Here is a 20,514-nt window from a genome sequence, read left to right as displayed (position 1 = left end):
GTGAACAGCAACTGCGGGTTTAAACAGATGTCGTAATAGGTCATGGATACGAGACCCAATTGAAATCAGGTTAAACTATCAACAGGATGTCAAAGAATGCCGAGGTCACAATGACCTTAGTCTAGATTTTCAACCCTGTTGCTGAATATTTTGATGGGTGGGGAAGTTATTTACAGCTTTCGACATATGTGTTTCTCATGAAGCATGAATGAATGACTGGACTGTGTATCTGGTGTATTTCGTCCAGAGGTGAGGTGAGGTGAAATTGGGTTTAACGTCGTGCTTGAGAATATTTCGCTCATATGACGACGTGTATGCGTGTGTATGTGTATGTGCAGCTGCTTGTACTAGCACTATAAGCTGGTTTTATAGTGCTAGCCCACTGAGATACCATGCCGCAGTGAAGCATGAATACCCCACTCAGACACATTATACTGACTCCGAGCCGACCAATCCTTGTTGTACCCATTACTGCCGAGCGCCACGCAGGGACCAACAAGAACCATATTTTAACGTTTTTTGGTATGGCGCGGTCGGGGATCGAACCCGCGACCTTCCGCTCTCCGGGCGGACGCTCTAACCACTACACCACGGAGGCGGTCTCGTCCAGAGAAGAAGACCCGTGAAGAGGCGACTAACGGGATCGGGTGGTCAAACTCGCTGACTTGGTTGACAGGTAAAATATCCCAGCTGACTCGATTATTTACTCATCACCGTCTTAAAGCTGAACATCAAACAAGCAATCCAAACAAGAAGACTACCCACAGGGACATCTTATGTTAGCGTAGGTATGACATAACGCTTTTACCCAGCTGAAAGCCAGGTAACACGTCAACTTTAACATACGCTACAGACACAGAAGGGAATCCGTCTTATTCAGTCTGTACAAAGGATATTTTGTTTGTTTGTTTGTCCGTACGAAGGATGTTTTGTTTGTTTGTTTGTTGTTTAACACTGCACTCAGCAATATTCTACCTAGATGGCGGTGGTCTGGACTAGCCAATCCAGTGAATAACATCAGGAGCATGGATCTACGCAACTGAGATATGATGACATGTGTCAACCAAGACAGCGAGCCTGACCACCCGATCCCGTTAGCCGCCTATTACGCCAAACATGATCAGTTACCAACCAGCGGAAGCTTCACCTCTTCCAAAGACGTTTATACATATGCTGCGTCAAAAAATGTCTGTCAATACTGGGTACCATTCTACAAATACTTACTTGGCTTCTCGGTCACCCATTCTTCCCGAGTGTACCTGATATCCTCATATTCCTGCCCTGCTAGTGTAAACAGCAGTCGGGAGGGCTCGGCATAGGCCTTAAGGTCGAAGTAGCGTAATATGTATTTCGGCATGGCTGAGTTTCCTCTGATACTCTCCGCTCTTCCAGTAAAGTCCCGACTGTTAGGTCCAAACTGACGCGTGCATGCAGAAACTGCTGAGTCACAGGTGTTCTATCGCTGCAAGATTAAATATAGCTGCGAGCAGCGATGTAGGGCTCCTTGGCTTTACTTCTTTGGAGCCTTTTGCATCTCTCACATATCTCATGAATGTAGTAATGGTATTAGTTAATATGAATCATATCACTGCTAGTCGAATGCTCTTCGACTGGAAGTACTGGGAGGTCATTAAGTTTCGATAAACTCATCACAAAACCTATTTTCGTACATTAAATAATATCACTTAGGTATCATGAATATCAAAACAGAAGAACCCTTTGTTCAAACAGTCAGAGAAACAGAACATTTTGTGGCCTCAACTATATAATTTGAAAGGTTCACTGTGACTGACATTATGTGAATCTAAATGCAACGTCACATGTAGCTGACAAGTCGTGATGACTCGGTTATTTACAGACCGCGGACATAGAGCTTGAATATTGCTGAGTGTGGCGTAAAACTAAACTCACTCACACTCACGCTCACGCAAGTGAACTTGTGATTACACAGCAGTTAAGGTACTTCAGTAGTTTTGCATCAGTATCCATTACACTGTTACACTCGATCTGTTGCAACTGAATTCGTGAATCGAGAGCAGGTATATATACTGGAAATACATCTAAACTCGATACAGGTCACCTATGAAGTTTTAAAATCCATGCAAACAGCACCGAATTGTTAGCAAAAGCGTATTACTCTTCGGGCATTGCAAAGTCGGCGCCTGGTCGTTGTTGAACGATTTTACTAGCGCTTACTTAAGCTAGACCAGAGTTTCCCCCTTAGACCACAGCTACAACTTTTACCCTGACCCGGAACGCTCAATCATTGACAATCTTTAAATACTGCCTAAAGACATAACCCTTACAAAAGATTGAATTACAATGAAGGAATAGCACCTGTACTGCAGTGTATTTTAATTTTGTGTAGCGCTAGCTCTCGTCATTGTCAATTGAAATTTACATCGTCTCCCATATCTGCACGTGGACCACGCTTTGCAGTGGTAGTCTCTTTATAGGAGATATCGTCCTTGCGCCTTCCTTCAGACTGTCGCATGTTTTGCACGGGTAATCTGCCGTGCCGTAAATGTCGATGAAACTTATGACACATTCGGCAATGTATCCCTGGGCCGTCGGTGATAAAAAGAAGTCCTTATTTTGTTAAATCTGTCCAAACTTTGGGTTTTTGAATGTAAGCATTATTTATGATCACTGGTACGTTGTTGGAAGACTTTTTGCGTGACGTTTCGCGTGTTCTGCCTGGAGTTGTGAGTCAGTTTGTTTGGCACTCTTTTTCTTTCATTTGGGGCACGTCTCAAGCAGTTTTTTTCCCTTTTAGCTCCCATACGTTTTATCCACATGGATAATGTTGAACAGATGTTTTTGATCAGTAAATTTTATGGCGCTCTTCAAAGTTTGAAAGCCGTAGCGCTTGCAGGGTCTTTTGACATAGGACCAAGAACAGAAAATGTTCAACAACCAAAGGCAACTTCAGAACAAGCGTTTAAAGTGTTGTATGTGGTAAGTTTCGTTTGGCACAAAATAGCAAAGTAGCCCGTGAAAGTTTTTGAAGACAACTTTTGCCCAAAAGTAGCGTCCAATATGGCGGCCATCATATAAACATAGGCACATTTGACGATGCTACTGTGTAGAAACATGCATAGACACAAAGTATGCAACGTTTGAAAGCCGTAGCCCTTGTAGTTTTAGTGCAGCACATTTTGGGAGGTATGCAGTCAGGATTTTGCTGAAAAACATCAACAAAAACTTCAATCCCAAATAGCGTCCAAACGGTGCATTTTAGCGACTTGAGCCGTCCAGGCGAAATTGTAGGCATTTTGATTGCGCATCTGCTCAAGAACTTTGGCACACATTGGAGCATTAGTTTTGGAGATATTTGAATTTGAAATTGACATTTTTGAATTAATTTTGAATTATCTGCCCTTTGCTATTGGGCCTACAGCCTAGAGATTTTAAAGCGCGATATCTACACCTCGGTGGGCATCTGGGTGATTTTTGTCAAGGCATTTTGTCCAGCGGAGCTCTCTGTAGCTCTGTTACAAAATACGGCGGAAGAATAAATAATAATAATAATAATAATAATAAAAACACGAACGATTACAATAGGTCTCCTGCCTAAAGGCAAAGGAGCCCTAATGACACTATTGTTTGCCATTGTTATCGGGATATGTGAAATCTGCCTTTTCAAGGTTTTAATGGAAGTATGACGAAGAACAGAAAAGGAACAAACGTGTCAGACTAATATTTTGTCCACAAAGTAAAGTAGTCTTTATGAAAAACCCATAAACATATGTAAATGTAACCAATAGACAATGATTAATTTCAGGAGCTGCGGTATTATGACTGATTACCTAGACTGTTCTATTGTAGACATGATTGCGATTCTTTTAATTTCTGTTTGCTGCGACTTTTCCTCTACTCCATCGTAGCTATGTTCCGGGGAAGCATCCCAGCAGCTTGTTTAAAGAGACAGATGGGGATAGGGAGGTCAGGCTCGGTAAGTTGCAGGATGCTTGTTATCGTATCCAATTGTGTAGAATGATTCTCAGATCGGCAATCACTGGATGTCGCTTATTTATAGATGGAATATTGTTGGGTGAGGCCTTAAACAACAAAATTCCCATTAAACGCTTGCCATTTCTACATATATGTATTTCCATACACGCACACGCACACACACACGCACACGCACGCACACACACACACACACACACACACACATATATATATATATATATATATAATATTATATATACTCATGCCAATAATGGTTGTCACCCCCTTCAATTTTTTAATTGGAGAGGGTGTGTGGGGTGGGGGTGTGGGTGACAACCATTATTGGCATGAGTATATATATATACTACCCATCAAAAGTTTAGACTAACTAGTGTAAATATAGCCACTTACTTCAGGCAACTGTCCTGAACTAGATGTTGCAAAATATTCCATAACGTTTAAAGGTACTGTTTACACATGAACTGATGTATTGTAGAACAAACTCGTAACGTTGAAAAGATTATTGTCATGAGTTCAATAAATGATGAAACTCAGTGAAAATTGGCGAATTCTTAACAAAACTTTACACCACTACGCAGGTGTTCACATGCACGATATTTGTACATGTTTTTCAGCAATTTGATGCACGATCCTCGTGCAGTTCATCTGCATAAGGTTTGCAGTTGGTTCCCCTAAGATAGTGGAGAAATTCATCTTCGATGTAACCCCATGTATATACATAACATATAGTGAGTGTTTTAAGTGAGTGTAAACTTTTGATGGGTAGTATATATATGGACAGACAAAGGAAGAGTGAGAGTGCGACAGAAAGACATACAGACAGTTAAATTATACATTTACTTAGGATGTCATATCAAATAAAAGAGGAAGAAAATAACGAACACAATAACACAACATATAGCATACGATGCGATGCATTATAGTGACAATACCCCCAGGTAGGTTTGTAACTGTAAACCCGAAAGGTCAAAGGTTGCAATTACCTTCGTCAGAAAGTTCGATGCACTTCCGGTTTAAAAGTGTCACTTCCGTTTCAGGAAAATACATATATACTTATGGAAACGAATAAGGGAACACATGAAAACTACAAGTGTTCCTGTATTCTTTTCCAGGTTTCTTCACAATGTATGGATTCCACAGTGGGTGAAATTCTGGAAATAGATATAGGAACATGTGTACTTTCCTGTGTCCCCTTATTCGTTTCCATGGGCGGTGGGGTAACCTAGTGGTTAAAGCGTTGGCTCGTCACGCCGAAGGCCCGGGTTCGATTCCCCACATGGGCACAATGTGTTAAGCCCATTTCTGGTGTCCCCCGCCGTGATATTGCTGGAATATTGCTAAAAGCGGCGTAAAACTAAACTCAGTCAGTCAGTCAGTATTCGTTTCCATGAGTATATGAAGCGAAGCTGTAAAAGAGAAATATGCCCGGTTGTCAACGGTGTACTCAAGCTCTGGTGTTTCACCAAAGCGATAACCTCTGACAACTACGTCACTTCTGGTTTATTAAACTGACACGTCGTCATATGTCTGTTCAACGCGCCGTTAAAACCAACTCACTCACACACTAAAACAGTAATCTCCTTTGCTCATGCTTCTTCTTTCGCCACAGGTTCAGGAAAACATTTGCCTAAAGCAACGGTTCTTTAAAGCAGGGAATCCTACACTCCTATCAACCTAAATTAGAAAGTTATGCACACACATAGAGACACGGAGGGCTGGGACTACGTTAAGTTAGTCACGAATGATCATTCTTGTGGCCTTGACCTCAGTAAAGGTCACTCAAGAACCTCACTGGAAGCACGTTATGTGAACACCATACACTTGAGAATTTAACTTGAGATGGAATTTGACTTTCAGATTTTTTACTTTCAGGAACACCCAAAATGGCTTTCTTACCAGTTATCTGCTAGTTGGAGTTACAGTCACATATGCTGTGGAGATGATGTAACCTGATTAACACGACATCATCTTAGTGCGACGACTACAGCTCAGGACTCGTGGAACCGGTGCAAAGTGTTGTCCATTATACACCTACCCATGTCATGCACAGGTTGCTGATTTGTAAGTCGCAGCATACTCACTCCCCCCCCCCCCCTGTTTAGCAATACCTGTGTGCTTGCATTCCAATGCACGTGTGATTGCTAAGGTAATCACGCGCTACGCGTGATTGTTGTGTTTTACGTTTTTTCAAGCTTTATGACTACATCTTTCCCGTTGGCCGCCAAGTGCATGTTGAAACAGCCTAAAAAGAACTAAACTGAACCCCCCCCTTCACTGTTCCATTGCGTTGCTAATTTTGTTGAGTATATTATGTTTTTGTACCATCACTGTCAAACAACCTTTCCCAGCCAGTAAATAAAATGTTTACATGCGTTTTTTCAGGAACAGAATTACAAAATAACCACACAGCACCTCAACAATCTTCTGTTTATTGAAACCAAATTATTTTTACAATACTCTATCAGAAAACAACATGAATTAAATCATTCAAATGTTCCTGTTGCTCATATTTGTTAACACTGCTTGGTACCGTTAAGCATTACAGTATCTAGAACTAGTACTTTAAGAGAAATGTTCATGCGTCACGGATCACATCTCTGTAACCGGCCGTTTCTCAAGGTATGCTTTGATTCTAGGGTTGGCCAAAACGTTGTCACTGCATTTCTTGACCAGAGGGTAGTCTTCCAGCTTGACCACTGACGACATTTTATCAGCGAGATCAAACACACTGGCGTCTGCAAGACTGATCTGAAAACAAGTACCATTAGATCTGAATATAAGAGTAGGGTAACGATGCTAGATAAATAGAGATCATTACATGAGCTGGTGTCATACGACTTATACGAAACGAGTGTGAAATTTTGCAAAACATAATTTTGCACGAGTTTCGTATAAGTCATGTGACACACTTGCTCGAGTGTAATAATGTCTTTATCATCCATTTTATTCATGTACATTTGTGCAGTAAACAAAGTAAGCAAGTGTGACGGCCCTCTTCATTGACGTCAAGTTCCATTGTTTAATGACATCACAGAACACGAAATACAGATACAATGGCTGCTGGGCAAAAGTGATATGTGCACATATGACATATACGACACTGGTTATGTTTCACCATATGGGTAATAAGGTGATATACGTATGTTTTTTAAATATTTCCAAAGCACCAGGTGTGTACTTTCTTTTACACGTCCCTATGTTTTCGATATACATGTTGTTACTTCAAATGATTTGAGTTACCTTCTTGCCAACAAAGAACCCAGTACTGCCACTTTTCTTCAGCAACTTCTCAAACATCCCGAAATACAACGGTACTTGGACTTCCTTCAAATCCTTCATCTTCTCAGCCTGAAAGGATAAAGCCGTTACATCATATATTGTTCTCGGAGCCACCGTCATGTTATAAATGAAGTATTGATAAAAGCGATGTTGTATATACTAATTGTAAAGCTGTAAATCTCATCTGATGTCACCTTTCTAAAAAGGCTGAGGGTTTCATTACTTAGCTACACAGCACCGATATAGAAAACATACATACCATCGATGGAACTCGAGTTTGGGTGATGAACCCATGGCGCTCAGAAACGACCTGTCTTTCAACTGTTCAACCCCATTTGAACATGTGTTATTTGAAAGTTCCTGCTTTAAATTTCTAATATGTTGTAAGAAGTCGAAGTAAAGTTTAGGAATATACCAAACTGATAGCATTCACTAGAATTGCCTGATTGCTTTTTTATAGTTCAAAGGTATTTTTCGCAAAGGCACTTGCGTTAATTTGGTGACGTGTTAGAATTATGATTACAATTTACCATCGACAAGGAGTTTGGTTCTGACAGTCCATGCAAGGATCATGTTTGCTGAGAATCCAGGGTCAGCAGATCCTGCTACGCCTGAGGGATGTAAGGCGAATAATATGCGGAAATCTCCACACACAAGGATTACTCTACCTTCACGGCTTCGTCTTTCTCGAAAACGGTTCGCGCGTAGGTCATGTAGATGTCCATGACCACACCGAGGACCTGGTCCATCTCTAGGGCCTCCAGATCGCCGTTACCATAGAAACCTGACACAGATGAAATAAGGAAATTCACATCTTCCTGTCTCTGTCTCTGTCTCTCACTCAAACAAGCACACACACATGCATACATACACACATACACGCACACATACATACATAAATACATACATACATATATACATGCATACACGCAAACAAACATACACACATACATATCCCTCTCTCTCACTCACTCTCTGTGACGAAATTGTCGACTCACCAAATATCTTTGCAAGATATCTGTATATGGCGTTACTCTGAGGATAAAATTTCCCATCAATCTCAAGGACGGGCAACTGACCCAGTGGTGTTTCTGTAAAACAAAGTTGTGAATAATTAGCATAGTGGATTACCTCGGTGTATATTTTCAGCTCCATACGGAGTATAAAACCCAAGGTTAATAGTCGTATCCGGGTCTACGTACCCATTAATTGTTGTTGAAGACAGACATACTTCTACCAAAGTTACATCTTTCATTTATGCTGCTTGTGCTTCACCTGTCCAACTATTCTCTCCGCACACATCGGCATTATTTCAGCTATTATTTGTGAATACTATTCGCGTTGTGTCATTGATTCGTGGATTTCTCCGCGTATGGACTACTGCACTCTGCTGAACTTACATTCTATTTATATATTATATGATTATGTTTCTGAAGACCAATTGTTACCCGGAACATCACAGGCGAAATACGATGTAATCACTATATATAACTAACACTATAAAGTGATGCTGTCTTTGTCCTCAATAATGTTTATAGAACAGCCAGCCATTAAATACATATACACGACGTAAAAAGTAAAGTATTTCTGTCTCATCGTTTATGTCTGATGATTGTGGGGCGGTGGGGTAGCCTAGTGGTTAAAGCGTTCGCTCGCGATCGTCACACCAAAGACCCTGGTTCGATTCCCCACATGGGTACAATGTGTGAAGCCCATTTCTGGTGTCCCCCGCCGTGATATTGCTGGAACATTGCTAAAAGCGGAATAAAATTAAACTCGCTCACACACTCTGATGATTGTACCAACTTTGACTCAGCAAACCGCTGTTCAAATGTATTTATCAAAGGTGTCTCTTTCACGGTGGGTGTCACCATACACAGCACAGCCATTAAACATGCAGATCTATCACGTTTTGTGAATTGCAACTGCTGATTTAAAAATGATTTCTGAATGCAAGGCACTCTTGAAATTAGGATGATTTGGTTGGGTTGTTGTTTAATGCTGTTGATGATTACCCCAATACGGATTCACACAAGCCGATGATTTCAACTTGAGAATAATCCACCCACAGGCAAATTGTAGCGCAAATAGGGTTGCAAGACAACGAGAAAATTATCTTCCTATAACCGCGCAAAGTGAGCAAAGGTCGGCAACGTACTTCCCTCGCTGCAATTCGAAAAATATTGACGTCAAAATATAATATCGCCACCGTCAAAGGTAGACACCCATTTCCTCACAGGGTTGTGCTCTCAGACTCCCAACCTCATATTTAATAATTACTCACGTACAACATATTTAATTTAACGTTTTAAGCGGCTGATACGATGACATGTGTCAGAATAACAGGAATTACCATAATTTAACTTCTTTTGTTTGAACAAAGAGCTACCAGACAAAAAATACAGGTCATCACTAAGCTAGCGCGCTGGAGTTTCTTGGATCCTAGGAGTTTTCGCTTCATTCATATACGTATACCTGTAAACGTGAATTTTCAGCACAGTGGGTGATCTCTCTCTCTCTCTCTCTCTCTCTCTCTCTCTCTCTCTCTCTCTCTCTCTCTCTCTCTCTCTCTCTCTCTCTCTCTCTCTCTCTCTCTCTCACACACACACACATACATCCACACATCCTTCCATCCAACATCCACCATTCACCCACCCATCCATCCAATCACATCAGATCAATTCTAATCCGGATATTCACGTAGCGATGACATAACTCACACACGTAGCTGAAAATTATAAAACGGTTCTCATGTCCGGATACCTGTGAAGGTCCGGGTTAGAATATTGATCTTCAGTACGCCATGCTTGTCGTAAGAGGCAAATATAACGGGATCGGGTGGTCAGGCTTGCTGACTTGGTTGACACATGTCATCGGTTCCCAATTGCGCAGATCGATATGCTCATGCTGTGGATCACTGGATTGTCTGATCCAGACTCGATTATTTACAGACCGCCGCCATATAGTTGGAATATTGCTGAGTGCGGCGTAAAACTAAACTCACTCACTCTCATGTCGGGAAGGTTTAAAAACGCCCTAGCGAAAGTTCAATCCGATATTGCCCTTTTTCGCTGAGAAACCACACGATATGAGAATCTTCCACTTGATCAATGTACATACCCTTTGTGACATAGAGCTGTTTTAGACGAGGTGCACGTCTGTCAACACGGATCAGACAAAAGCAGTACTTACTTGGCTTCAAGGCCGGCCATTCTTCCCTAGGGATCCGTATGTCCTCAAACTCCTGTCCTGCTAGAACAAACATCAGACGGGGCAGTTCCCCAAAGGCCCTAACGTTGAAGTAACGGAATTTGTAAGTCGGCATGGCTAAGATTCCCCATGTACGCTACCTTCTACTGTCGTCGACTGTTAGCTCAGAACTGACGCCCGTATGCAGAAAGTGCTGTGTCACATGCGGTGTATCGCTGCAGGGTTAAAGATGCCACTGTTATCGTGAGGTCTGACGTGGCTTTCCAAGGTTAAGTTTGTGCTACGACAGTTTGTGTGGGGCGTATTTGAAGGTTGGTTCTGTATTTGAATGAATCTGTGGCCTAGATGGAAATATAAGAAAGACAAAAGCAACTAACCTGTCACACTAAGATATATAGTGTGACGGGTGTTATATAGAATATATCTGCATATCTGCCCATGAATGTATGTACAGTATGTGTGCATGTATGCATGCATGCATGCATGCATGTATGTATGTACGCATAACCAGTGTTTGGTCTTCAGAATATCCGTACACAACCCGGTTACATAATTGGTTATATATACATATGTACGTATGTACGTACGTAAGTGTGTATGTGTGTGTATGCATGCATGTATGAATGTATGTATCGAGAAATATCGTTACAGTAAATGTGTCAAATCAGGAAATGTGTAAATTTCCTGGAATATTTAGGAAATGTGTACATTTATTATATTAATATATATTGATTTTGATATGTATCTATCTGCAAAATTTAAATGTAATTTAAATTTAGGAGGTGGCGTACTCTGACTGATCATAACATTCTAGACTTGACGAGGAATCCCTATTCATTTGGCTGTTTTGTTAATGTCAACGCTCTGCTAAATTAAGGGACACTGTGGATTGGGTGGTCAGTTTCGCTGCATTGCTTGGTGCTTTTCATCGTATCCCTATTGTGTAGGCTATTTCTCACGTGGGCTATCAATAGATCGTCTGGTTCAGACTGGAATCGTTAAAGAAATATAGTTGGAATATAGCGGAGTGCGTTTTTAAGAAACAAACAAGGTGGAGTGCGTTTTAGTGTAACCAGATATTATCCATTTCGAGATTCGTGTCGAATAAATAATCGTATATTCTACAGGGGAACTGGAGACTGATATTTGTATGACTAAAATCTTTGAGCTACAAGGGTAATTCTCACACTTCGTACCCCCATGCACATTTCTTTTGTAATGAAATGTTTCAACATGGGAACGAACAATGTAATCTAACCGGTGAAGATCCGGGTTAGAATTGATCTTCAGTAATTAATGAGGTGACTAAAGGGATCGGGTGGTCAGGCTCGCTGACTTGGTTGACATCGTATCCCAGTTGCGTAGATCGATGCTCATGATGCTGCCCACTGGATTGTCTGGTCCAGACTCGATTGTTCACAGACCTCCACCCCATGTCCCCCTGCTCCTCAGTTCGACTGATCGGATACATCTGTGAGATAACTCACACAGCCATCATACGATTGTTTGCCGCAGTCAAACGCAAGTACCCGTGAAGATCCGTGTTAGAATTGGTGTAAGAGGCGCCCAACGGCATAAGGTGGTTAAGCTCGCTGACTTGGTTGTATTCCAATCGTATCCCAATTTCGTACATCGATGCTCATGATGTCAATCACTGGATTGTCTGGTAGAGAATATATGCTGGAACATTGTAGGGGGCTGCATTTAACAACCAGCAAACAGACAACCAAGGAAACAACAAATACACCCACATATTCAACAAAAACATGTACTTCCAGAAAACTGTCCGCCACACTTGACGAAAGACCTACACATTGACTTTCAATATGTATGACTCACGTCACGATCTCGGCCCCGTCAAGAGAGATAACCACTATGTCACATTGAACTAAGGAAAATCCTTATCAAGTAACTTGCTAAAAATGTGGGACCATAAGATAAAACATTATCAAAGTGATAAAAACGAGATATGATATGACAACATATCATACCATAAGACTGACTGACTGACTGAGTTTGGTTTTACGCCGCTTGTAGCAATATTCCAGCAACATCACGGCGGGGGACACCAGAAATGGGCTTCATACATTGTACCCATGTGGGGATTCGAACCCGGGTCTTCGGCGTGACGAGCCAACGCTTTAACCACTAGGCTACCCCACCGCCCCCATACCATAAGATATGTAGCCCTTGCTGATAATTGATCTCCATGAATACAGGCCGTCTTAAGAACATGATTCGTGAGTGAGTGAGTTTAGTTTTACGCCGCACTCAGCAATATTCCAGCTATATGGCGGCGGTCTATGAATAATCGAGTCTGGACCAGACAATCCAGTGATCAACATCATGAGCATCGATCTGCGCAATTGGGAACAGATGACATGTGTCAACCAAGTCAGCGAGCCTGACCACCCGATCCCGTTAGTCGCCCCTTGCGACAAGCATGGGTTACTGAAGATCAATATTCTACCCCGGACCTTCACAGGTTAACAACATTCGTATACAGCGCTGATCGGGTAGCCAAGTGGTTAAAGTGTGCGCTCTTCACCCCAAAGAACCGACTTATCAGTGTATGAAGGGCATCTCTGGGGTCCCCGCCTTGATGTTGCCGGAACGTGATTAGTGAGTGGGTTTAGTTTTACGCCACGTTTAGCAATATTCCAGCAATATCACGGCGGGGGACACCAACCATGTGGGGAATCGAACCCGGGTCTTCGGCGTGACGAGCCAACGCTTTAACCACTAGGCTACCCCAACGCCCCGAATTTTGCTAAGAGCGGCGTACAGACTTATTCACTCACTCACTCATTCGTAAACTCCCAGTTGGAATTAAGAATAGGGACATGTGGCACGAACCTGACTCATTCATACTCGTCTAGGCTGTGCTGTGTACTGAACCACACCCACTGTAAAAGATGACACCCACGCCAAACCGAAAAGAGTGTTCCGACAGTTTTGTATTTAATTTTTTAACAAATATTTGTTTCCAGCTCTTAGTAGAGCTGAATACTGGGTACGGTCGTTGCGCGAGATATTTTTCCGCGAAAATTGCACCATATTTACTGTACGTATTTTAGTTTATCAAGAATGTTTACTTTTTTCGCTTCGCAGCATTTCCTCGCCGTTCCTTAACAGAACCACTGTTTGTTAGTAATAACCTTCCACATGAGACATGTCAGTTTGTCTATCTGACTGCAGTGCATTTGTTCACATGTGAATTGATGTCATGCAATCCACTCCACTCCTTTCAATTTCTTCAACACTTCTCAGCTTGCGAAATTTAAACAACGCAACTGGAATGAAATTCTATCGCTGTTCCATTGGTTTCTTTTCCAAATACATGTATAGTCCACTGAAACTGACACGCCAAACAAGCAGGCCATCACAAGATGGGTTTCAAGTATTTTAACACCAAATGAGATACTGACTGAACAACATATTCAGGACCCTTTGGCCAGTTATGAAAGGAATCCTGGAAAATGTGTGATGCGAATTGTAAATATTTTTTGGGGACATGTACGTACATGACTATGAAACCTCTTAATAAACAGTGAAAAAACACCCATTTTGAAACAAGATTTTTGAACAAAATATTTAATATTTGTTTCTGGTTGTTAGTAGAGTGTTGGGTACCGTAGACAAAAAGTTTTTTTCCGTTCATTGTAAGATATCAACAAATTTATTTTGTTTATTAAGAATGCTTGCTTTTGCGTTTTTCGGCATTATAATTTTAAATCTAATATTTAATAATGGATTCCTATTGCGCCTGGTATCCAACACGATACTGTTCAACGGCGCATCAGAAAGTCTATCCCGGATAACCCAAGCTGCCTGTTTTGCGCTAGAATGTTATAGTCACATGACTTATCCCACCGGGTATCCATTTTCTGACGGGTGTTTTAACCGTTCCTTTACTTAACTATTGTGTGCTGGTTATGGCCTTTCGCATAAAACGTTCCAATTGGGTTGTCTGGCTGGAGTATACATATTGAGCACGGACTTAAATTTGAAATAATGTCACGATTCCTTCACTTCCCTGTTAGAAAAGTATAACAATGCAATTCTAATGAAATATAAACACTAATTGTATCAGGGTTTTTCAATACTTTCTATCTTAACTCACTCCAAACGGACCATCGCATGGGTTCCGAGAATGTTGACACCGAATCAGATACTGACACGACATATCCAGGGACTTTGTGCCACTTAAATCGATCAAATTAATCGAGAGCAGAAACTTCAGAGCAACTGTTGGAAAAGTATAAAAGTAGTAAAAGTGGGTGGCGAGAGAGACCCACAGACAGATGTGCGGGTGCTGCAAGTTTATTTTCAAAATTAATACGTTATTAAAATGAGCTAGTTTATTTTCACACCATCAATAATCAGGATTGCTTTGTAAAATGATTTGAGATTGTTTACTTGCTGTCTATGACTATGACTGTTTTGTCAACCTGTATAATGAATGATACAGGAAATATAACACAACCTTGGGGAACACCACTTCACACACTATTTACCCTTGTTGACATGCCTGTATGGCAGTTACATACAGAATATTTAAGTGTGAACACTTCTTTTTTACCAGGTCTGTTCTTTAAACTGTTCTTTACATGGGTGTTTTCCGTTTAATGAATCCGCCTGAATTACAACACTGAATTTATGGTAAAGAAAGGACGGTGACACACTGCTACCGATACATTTCCTAGTCAGTATCTAAAATGTGGAAATACTGCTTACTTATGTTTCCTTTCGAACAAAACTGAGTCTCAAAATGAACCGATACAGGAGCATGTCTTTCTGTTTTTCGTAAGAAAATAATTACAATATTCTATAACAAATCGGGAGTTACATCTTTGTTACGATACGCCTGTTTGTATATGTTCACCATTATTCCCCAAAGCACTTATCACTTGTACATAAGGGACCAGATCCGAGAAGATCCGGGTTTTAAAATTGGTCTTCAGCAACCCATGATTGTCGAAAGAGGGTGTTGTAAGAGGGTGCCAGCTGCGTAGGTCGATACTCATGGATTGAGCTGGTCCACTGGATTGTCTGGTCACAGGACTGTCTGGTCCAGACTCGATTATATAAAGACCGCCGCCATATAGCTGGAGTATTGCTGAGTGCGGCGTTAAGCAACAAACAAACGCAAGGGACAATGTCGTTATATATCATGTCAGAACGCTGTAACTGGTCGTTTCTCAACCCATGCTTTGATTCCAGGGTTGGCGCCAACGTTGTCAATACATTTCTTGACCAGAGGGTAGTCTTCCCACTTCACTATCGCCTCTGGGGTTTTATCATAGATATCAAACAGACTGTAGTCAGCAATACTAATCTGAAAAAAAGTGTTCATACATCAAATTACAAACTGGAAATTCAAAGATGGTTAGTGTGGATTTGGTTCTCTAGGTGAAATTTTCGGCTTGTGTGAAAATGAGACATTATTTATACCTATTGGGGTAATCAGCAGCAGTTGATTAAAGAAAAACAGTACATTTGTCAAAGAGATCAAACAGTGTTTCACGTTTCATCGTTCTATCATCCGTAATTTTACAAGCTGAAATATACTTAAGAAAATCAACAACAGTTTCCGGAGGGTTGATGTGAAGAACATTTATCACTTTGATAAACGGCGTCAGGTCAACTGGCCCTCACCCCGAACAATGACGCGCCATAGAGGAGATTATAGTGCTGTACGGTTGAAATGTCTTCACGGTAAAGTAAACATTTTGGTTTTCTATGCATAAATATTGAAATCTGTGAGATGTATTCGTTCCGTTACCGCACTGGTATAACCGTGGTGGTGGTAGTAGTTTGTTGTTGTAGTAGTGGTGGTGGTAGTAGTTGTTGTTTTAGTGGTGGAGGTGGTGGTAGTTGTTGTTTTAGTGGTGGATGGATGGTAGTTGTTGTTTTAGTAGTGGTGGAGGTAGTTGTTGTTTTAGTAGTGGTAGTTGTTGTTTTAGTTGTTAGTGGTGGTGGTGGTAGGTAGTTGTTGTTTAGTGGTGGTGGTAGTGGTAGTTGTTGTTTAGTGGTGGGTGGTAGTAGTTGTTGTTGTTTTAGTGGTAGGGTAGTAGTAGTTGTTGTTTTAGTAGTGGTGGGTAGTAGTAGTTGTTGTTTTAGTGGTGGGTGGAGGTAGTTGTTGTTTAGTGGTGGACAGAGTGGTTGTTGTTTTAGTGATGTTGTTGTTGTTTTAGTGGTGGTGGTAGTAGTTGTTGTTTTAGTGGTGGAGTAGTAGTTGTTGTTTTAGTTGGAGTAGTAGTTGTTGTTTTAGTGGTGGACAGTAGTAGTTGTTGTTGTAGTGGTAGTAGTGGTTTTAGTAGTTGTTGTTTTAGTGGTAGAGTTGTTGTTTTAGTTGTTGTTTAGTGTTTAGTGGTGGACAGAGGTAGTTGTTGTTTTAGTGGTGGTGGTGGTAGTTGTTGTTTTTAGTGGTGGACAGGTAGTAGTTGTTGTTGTGAGTGGTGGAAGTGGTAGTTGTTGTAGTGATGGTAGTAGTAGTTGTTGTTTTAGTGGTGGAGTGAGTAGTTGTTGTTTTAGTGTGTGTGATGGGTGGTAGTAGTTGTTGTTTAGTGGTGTGGTGGTAGTTGTTGTTTTAGTGGTGGGTGGTTTGTTTAGTGGTGGATGGTTTAGTTGTTGTTTTAGTGGTGGTAGTAGTAGTTGTTGTTTTAGTGGTGGAGTAGTAGTTGTTGTTGTTGTTTTAGTGGTGGTAGTGGTAGTTGTTGTTTTAGTGGTGGGTGGAGGTAGTTGTTGTTTTAGTGGTGTTGGAGGTTGTAGTTAGTTGTTGTGGTAGTTGTTGTTTTAGTGGTGGGTGGTTAGTTGTTGTTGTTTTAGTGGTGGTGGTAGTAGTTGTTGTTTTAGTGTGGTGGTTGTAGTAGTAGTTGTTTTGTTGTTTTAGTGGTGTAGTAGTAGTAGTTGTTGTTGTAGTGGTGGGTAGTGGTGGTAGTTGTTGTTGTTTTTAGTTGTTGTTTAGTAGTGGTGGTGGTAGTAGTTGTTGTTTTAGTTTTAGTGGTGGTAGTAGTAGTTGTTGTTGTTAGTTTTAGTGATGTAGTAGTAGTTGTTGTTTTAGTTGTTGTTTTAGTAGTAGTAGTAGTTGTTTTTGTTGTTTTAGTAGTGGTAGTAGTAGTAGTAGTAGTTGTTAGTAGTAGTAGTAGTAGTAGTAGTGTTAGTAGTAGTAGTAGTAGTAGTAGTTTTGTTGTTTAGTAGTAGTAGTAGTAGTAGTAGTAGTAGTAGTAGTAGTGGTAGTAGTAGTAGTAATGGTTAGGGCTTCACCTTCTTGCCAACAAAGAATCCATTACTGCCATTCTGTTTCAGCAATTTCTCCAACATCCCGAAATACAGCGGTACTTTGACATCCTTTATCTCCTTCGCCATCTCACCCTGAAAGGATCAAGACGTTACATACAGATAGAGCTGTACACACATAGGGTATCACCTCACTCACTGACTTACTCATTCACTTACTCACTTACTCACTGACTCACTCACTGACTCACTCGCTCGCTCACTGACTCACTCAACGGAACACTGAGGGGAACTTGTTTAACCTTTTAATGGTGAACTTTGTTGATCACCAGTCACTGAGAAACCAATAATTAATACCCATCTGACGTCAAATTGTCACTAATACGCCTCAGTGAAAGAGTTTAAGGCCATCTGAATTGAGGATGACAATGGTTGATCAGGTCATTTTTAGGGTTGGGTATTGCCAAAATTTTCGTATTGCGATTTATTGTGATATCTGTTGGCGTATTGCAATATGTCTTGCAATATATTGTGAAAGTGTAACACATGGGTTAAGCTCATGAAATTACTGTTTCCTTTCTTTTGAAACAATGCCACTGGCCACCGTCAGGACTCAGATGTAATTGTACAAGAGAGCAATTGAAAATGTTTCCAAATTGAAGACTTCGCTCTAAAATTTGGAAACCGAGAAAAAGCGTAGCAGCGGGGTCCGCCGTTTTGGTGTTTTTATCCTTACAACAAGTGCCGGTACCGATCTATTTTCTTATTTATATGGTTTTAAAGTCACGCAAATGCAATTATATGACCAATAAACATTCTCAAAACTAGTAATGTATAATAATATAAAGGATATACAAATGTTATTAGTAGTTTTGACTACATCACGAAAATTACTGATCGTATTGGGTGAACCTGTTCGCGAAAATATATCGTATTGTGAAGTTCGAATTGCAATATACCGCTTAACTGGTATTATCGCCCACCCCTAGTCATTTTTGTCAATGGGTTGATAACATTGATGCCTTTATATCAACTACTGCTGATTTATTCGCCAGGTTATACTGAAGTATTACTGAAATAAAGCCTTGATATTGTATGGTTCATTCTCTCCTTCACAGTTTGAGTTCAAATAGCAGTCTGATTCGCAAGCAGCTTGAGTTTCAACATCGAAATTCTAGCCAGGCCTCATATATTGCTTCAAACTGCAACAATCATATTTTAAAAATACCAGATGAAAGGTTAAGAGGTTTGAAAGTTAACAGTAATGTTTCTACCCGTATCTTCCATGCAGATTTATAAGTAAGTGGAGTGCGAGTTTCAATTCATACCACTTTGAACAGCATTTCAGCCACATCACCGCGTGTCATGTCGATATCGGGGGAAGCTCGTGGTCGTGACAGACCATCATAAACAGGTCAAATCTGGAATTTCAGCAAACCTGTATCCCTGAGGGGCGGTGGGGTAGGCTAGTGGTTAAAGTGTTCGCTCGTCATGCCAAAGACCCGGGTTCGATTCCCCACATGGGTACAATGTGAGAAGCCCATTTCTGATGTCTCCCGCCGTGATAATACTGGAACGTTACTAAAAGTGTCGTAAAACCATACTCACTCACTTTATGCAGCCATATAGTGTACTTTGCCTTCCTTGCTTCGTCATTCTCCTTAAAAAGGTCGTGCATCAAGATGATGACGTCTTGGATGACACCGAGAACCTGGTCCACCGCTAGAGCTTCCAGATCGCCGTTACCATAGAAACCTGATACGGAAAATATTTGATGATACACACTATGTGTTAGTACATTTATACCCACCTTGTGATTCACATGATTCATAAAACAGAAACTCGTTATTCCGGACAGTACCACAAAGTCACGTCTGGATTAAAGATATTTGGATTAACGAACTTCCCCTTCTTAGAAATTTCCCTCTATCTATCTATCTGTCTATCTATCTATCAATCTTTTCTCTCTCGGGATCAGGTGGTCAGACTGACTCGGTTGACACATGTCATCGTATCCCAGTTTCGTACATCGATGCTCATGATGCCCATCACTGGATTGTCTGTTATAAACAATGTTAGATGCAGACCACTGTCTTATAGCTGGAACATTCCTGGGTGCTGCTTTTAACAACAAACAAACACAAAACCATGGAAACAATAAATCTCACGCACATGCTCAAATATTATGTCCAAAAGAATAAAAATTAGATACAGTAAAGTGTCCACCACTATTGACGAAAGACCTTCAAGGTGACTTTCAACATGAAAGACTCACGTCACGATCTCCGGCCGTCAAGACACAGATAACCACTATGTCACATTGAACTAAAGAAAATCTTTATCGTGTAGCTCGCCCGAAATGTGGGACTATAAGATAGAACACATCAAGGTGAGAAAAAACCCGAGCTATGATGTCATATGATACCATCAGCTCTTACTGATACTTCATCTCCAATGATTGCAGGCTCTCTGAGAACATCACTCGTATACAGCGGCGATGGGATGGCCCTGTTGTTAAAGTGTTCGCTCTTCACGCCGAAGACACGGGTTCGAATCCCCACAAGGGTACAATGTGTGAAGCTCATTTCTGGTGTCCCCCGCCGTGATGTTGCTGGAATTTTGCTAAAAGCGGCGTAAAACCAAACTCAGTCAGTCAGTCAGTCTTCACGCCAAAGTTTAGTTTTACTCCGCTTTTAGCAATATTCCTGCAATATCACGGCGGGGGACACCAGAAATGGCCCATGTGGTAAATCGAACCCAGGTCTTCGGCGTGATGAGTGAACACTTTAACCACTAGGCTGCCCCACC

At 41.1% G+C, this 20,514-nt stretch overlaps 3 protein-coding genes across 4 annotated transcripts in view; all 3 read right to left on the bottom strand.

Moving 5' to 3' along the window:
- LOC124287810 (glutathione S-transferase 1-like) overlaps positions 1–1,445 on the bottom strand; it is a 6,802-nt gene extending 5,357 nt beyond the window's left edge. The window contains exon 1 of the mRNA XM_046724272.1: positions 1,225–1,445. Coding sequence (XP_046580228.1) covers positions 1,225–1,357 — 133 coding nt within the window. The 5' untranslated portion in view covers positions 1,358–1,445. The remainder of the gene's footprint in view (positions 1–1,224) is intronic.
- A 4,943-nt stretch (positions 1,446–6,388) lies between these two features.
- Positions 6,389–10,675, bottom strand: LOC124287807 (glutathione S-transferase-like). The gene is made up of 5 exons (XM_046724269.1): positions 10,447–10,675; positions 8,253–8,345; positions 7,923–8,038; positions 7,216–7,323; positions 6,389–6,723 (listed from the first exon to the last, which is right to left on the bottom strand). Exons 1-5 carry the CDS (start codon positions 10,577–10,579, stop codon positions 6,565–6,567), a joined length of 609 nt encoding a protein of 202 aa, XP_046580225.1. The 5' UTR covers positions 10,580–10,675; the 3' UTR covers positions 6,389–6,564.
- A 4,103-nt stretch (positions 10,676–14,778) lies between these two features.
- Positions 14,779–19,719, bottom strand: LOC124287811 (glutathione S-transferase 1-like). Of its 2 annotated transcripts, none has more exons than XR_006901320.1 (3): positions 19,315–19,719; positions 17,734–17,841; positions 14,779–15,802 (listed from the first exon to the last, which is right to left on the bottom strand). XR_006901320.1 is itself a non-coding variant. In XM_046724273.1 (3 exons), exons 1-3 carry the CDS (start codon positions 19,535–19,537, stop codon positions 15,641–15,643), a joined length of 489 nt encoding a protein of 162 aa, XP_046580229.1. In that variant the 5' UTR covers positions 19,538–19,719; the 3' UTR covers positions 14,779–15,640. The 2 variants fall into 2 exon arrangements, 1 of the variants encoding a protein (XP_046580229.1); XM_046724273.1 differs by having other exon boundaries at positions 19,319–19,719.
- Between the last annotated feature and the right edge of the window lie 795 nt (positions 19,720–20,514).

Source organism: Haliotis rubra, unplaced genomic scaffold (assembly GCF_003918875.1).
Source record: "Haliotis rubra isolate DU_JTF1 unplaced genomic scaffold, ASM391887v1 Scf406, whole genome shotgun sequence".
Taxonomy (NCBI): domain Eukaryota; kingdom Metazoa; phylum Mollusca; class Gastropoda; order Lepetellida; family Haliotidae; genus Haliotis; species Haliotis rubra.
Note: the sequence above shows the minus strand (reverse complement) of the source record. Positions and strands in the feature narration are given on the sequence as shown.

Bases quoted from the DNA above. Each gene is read 5' to 3' on its own strand.
- LOC124287807 (XM_046724269.1), bottom strand. From the start codon at position 10,579: ATGCCGACTTACAAATTCCGTTACTTCAACGTTAGGGCCTTTGGGGAA. The intron at 8,039-8,252 runs GTGAGTCGACAA...CATCTGTGTCAG, and splicing joins ATATCTTGCAAAGATATTTG to GTTTCTATGGTAACGGCGAT. The intron at 6,724-7,215 runs GTAACTCAAATC...ACTTGTTTTCAG, and splicing joins GGTTCTTTGTTGGCAAGAAG to ATCAGTCTTGCAGACGCCAG.
- LOC124287811 (XM_046724273.1), bottom strand. From the start codon at position 19,537: ATGAATCATGTGAATCACAAGGTGGGTATAAATGTACTAACACATAGT. The intron at 17,842-19,318 runs GTGAGTGAGTAT...TGATCCTTTCAG, and splicing joins ACACTATATGGCTGCATAAA to GGTGAGATGGCGAAGGAGAT. The intron at 15,803-17,733 runs GTGAAGCCCTAA...ACTTTTTTTCAG, and splicing joins GATTCTTTGTTGGCAAGAAG to ATTAGTATTGCTGACTACAG.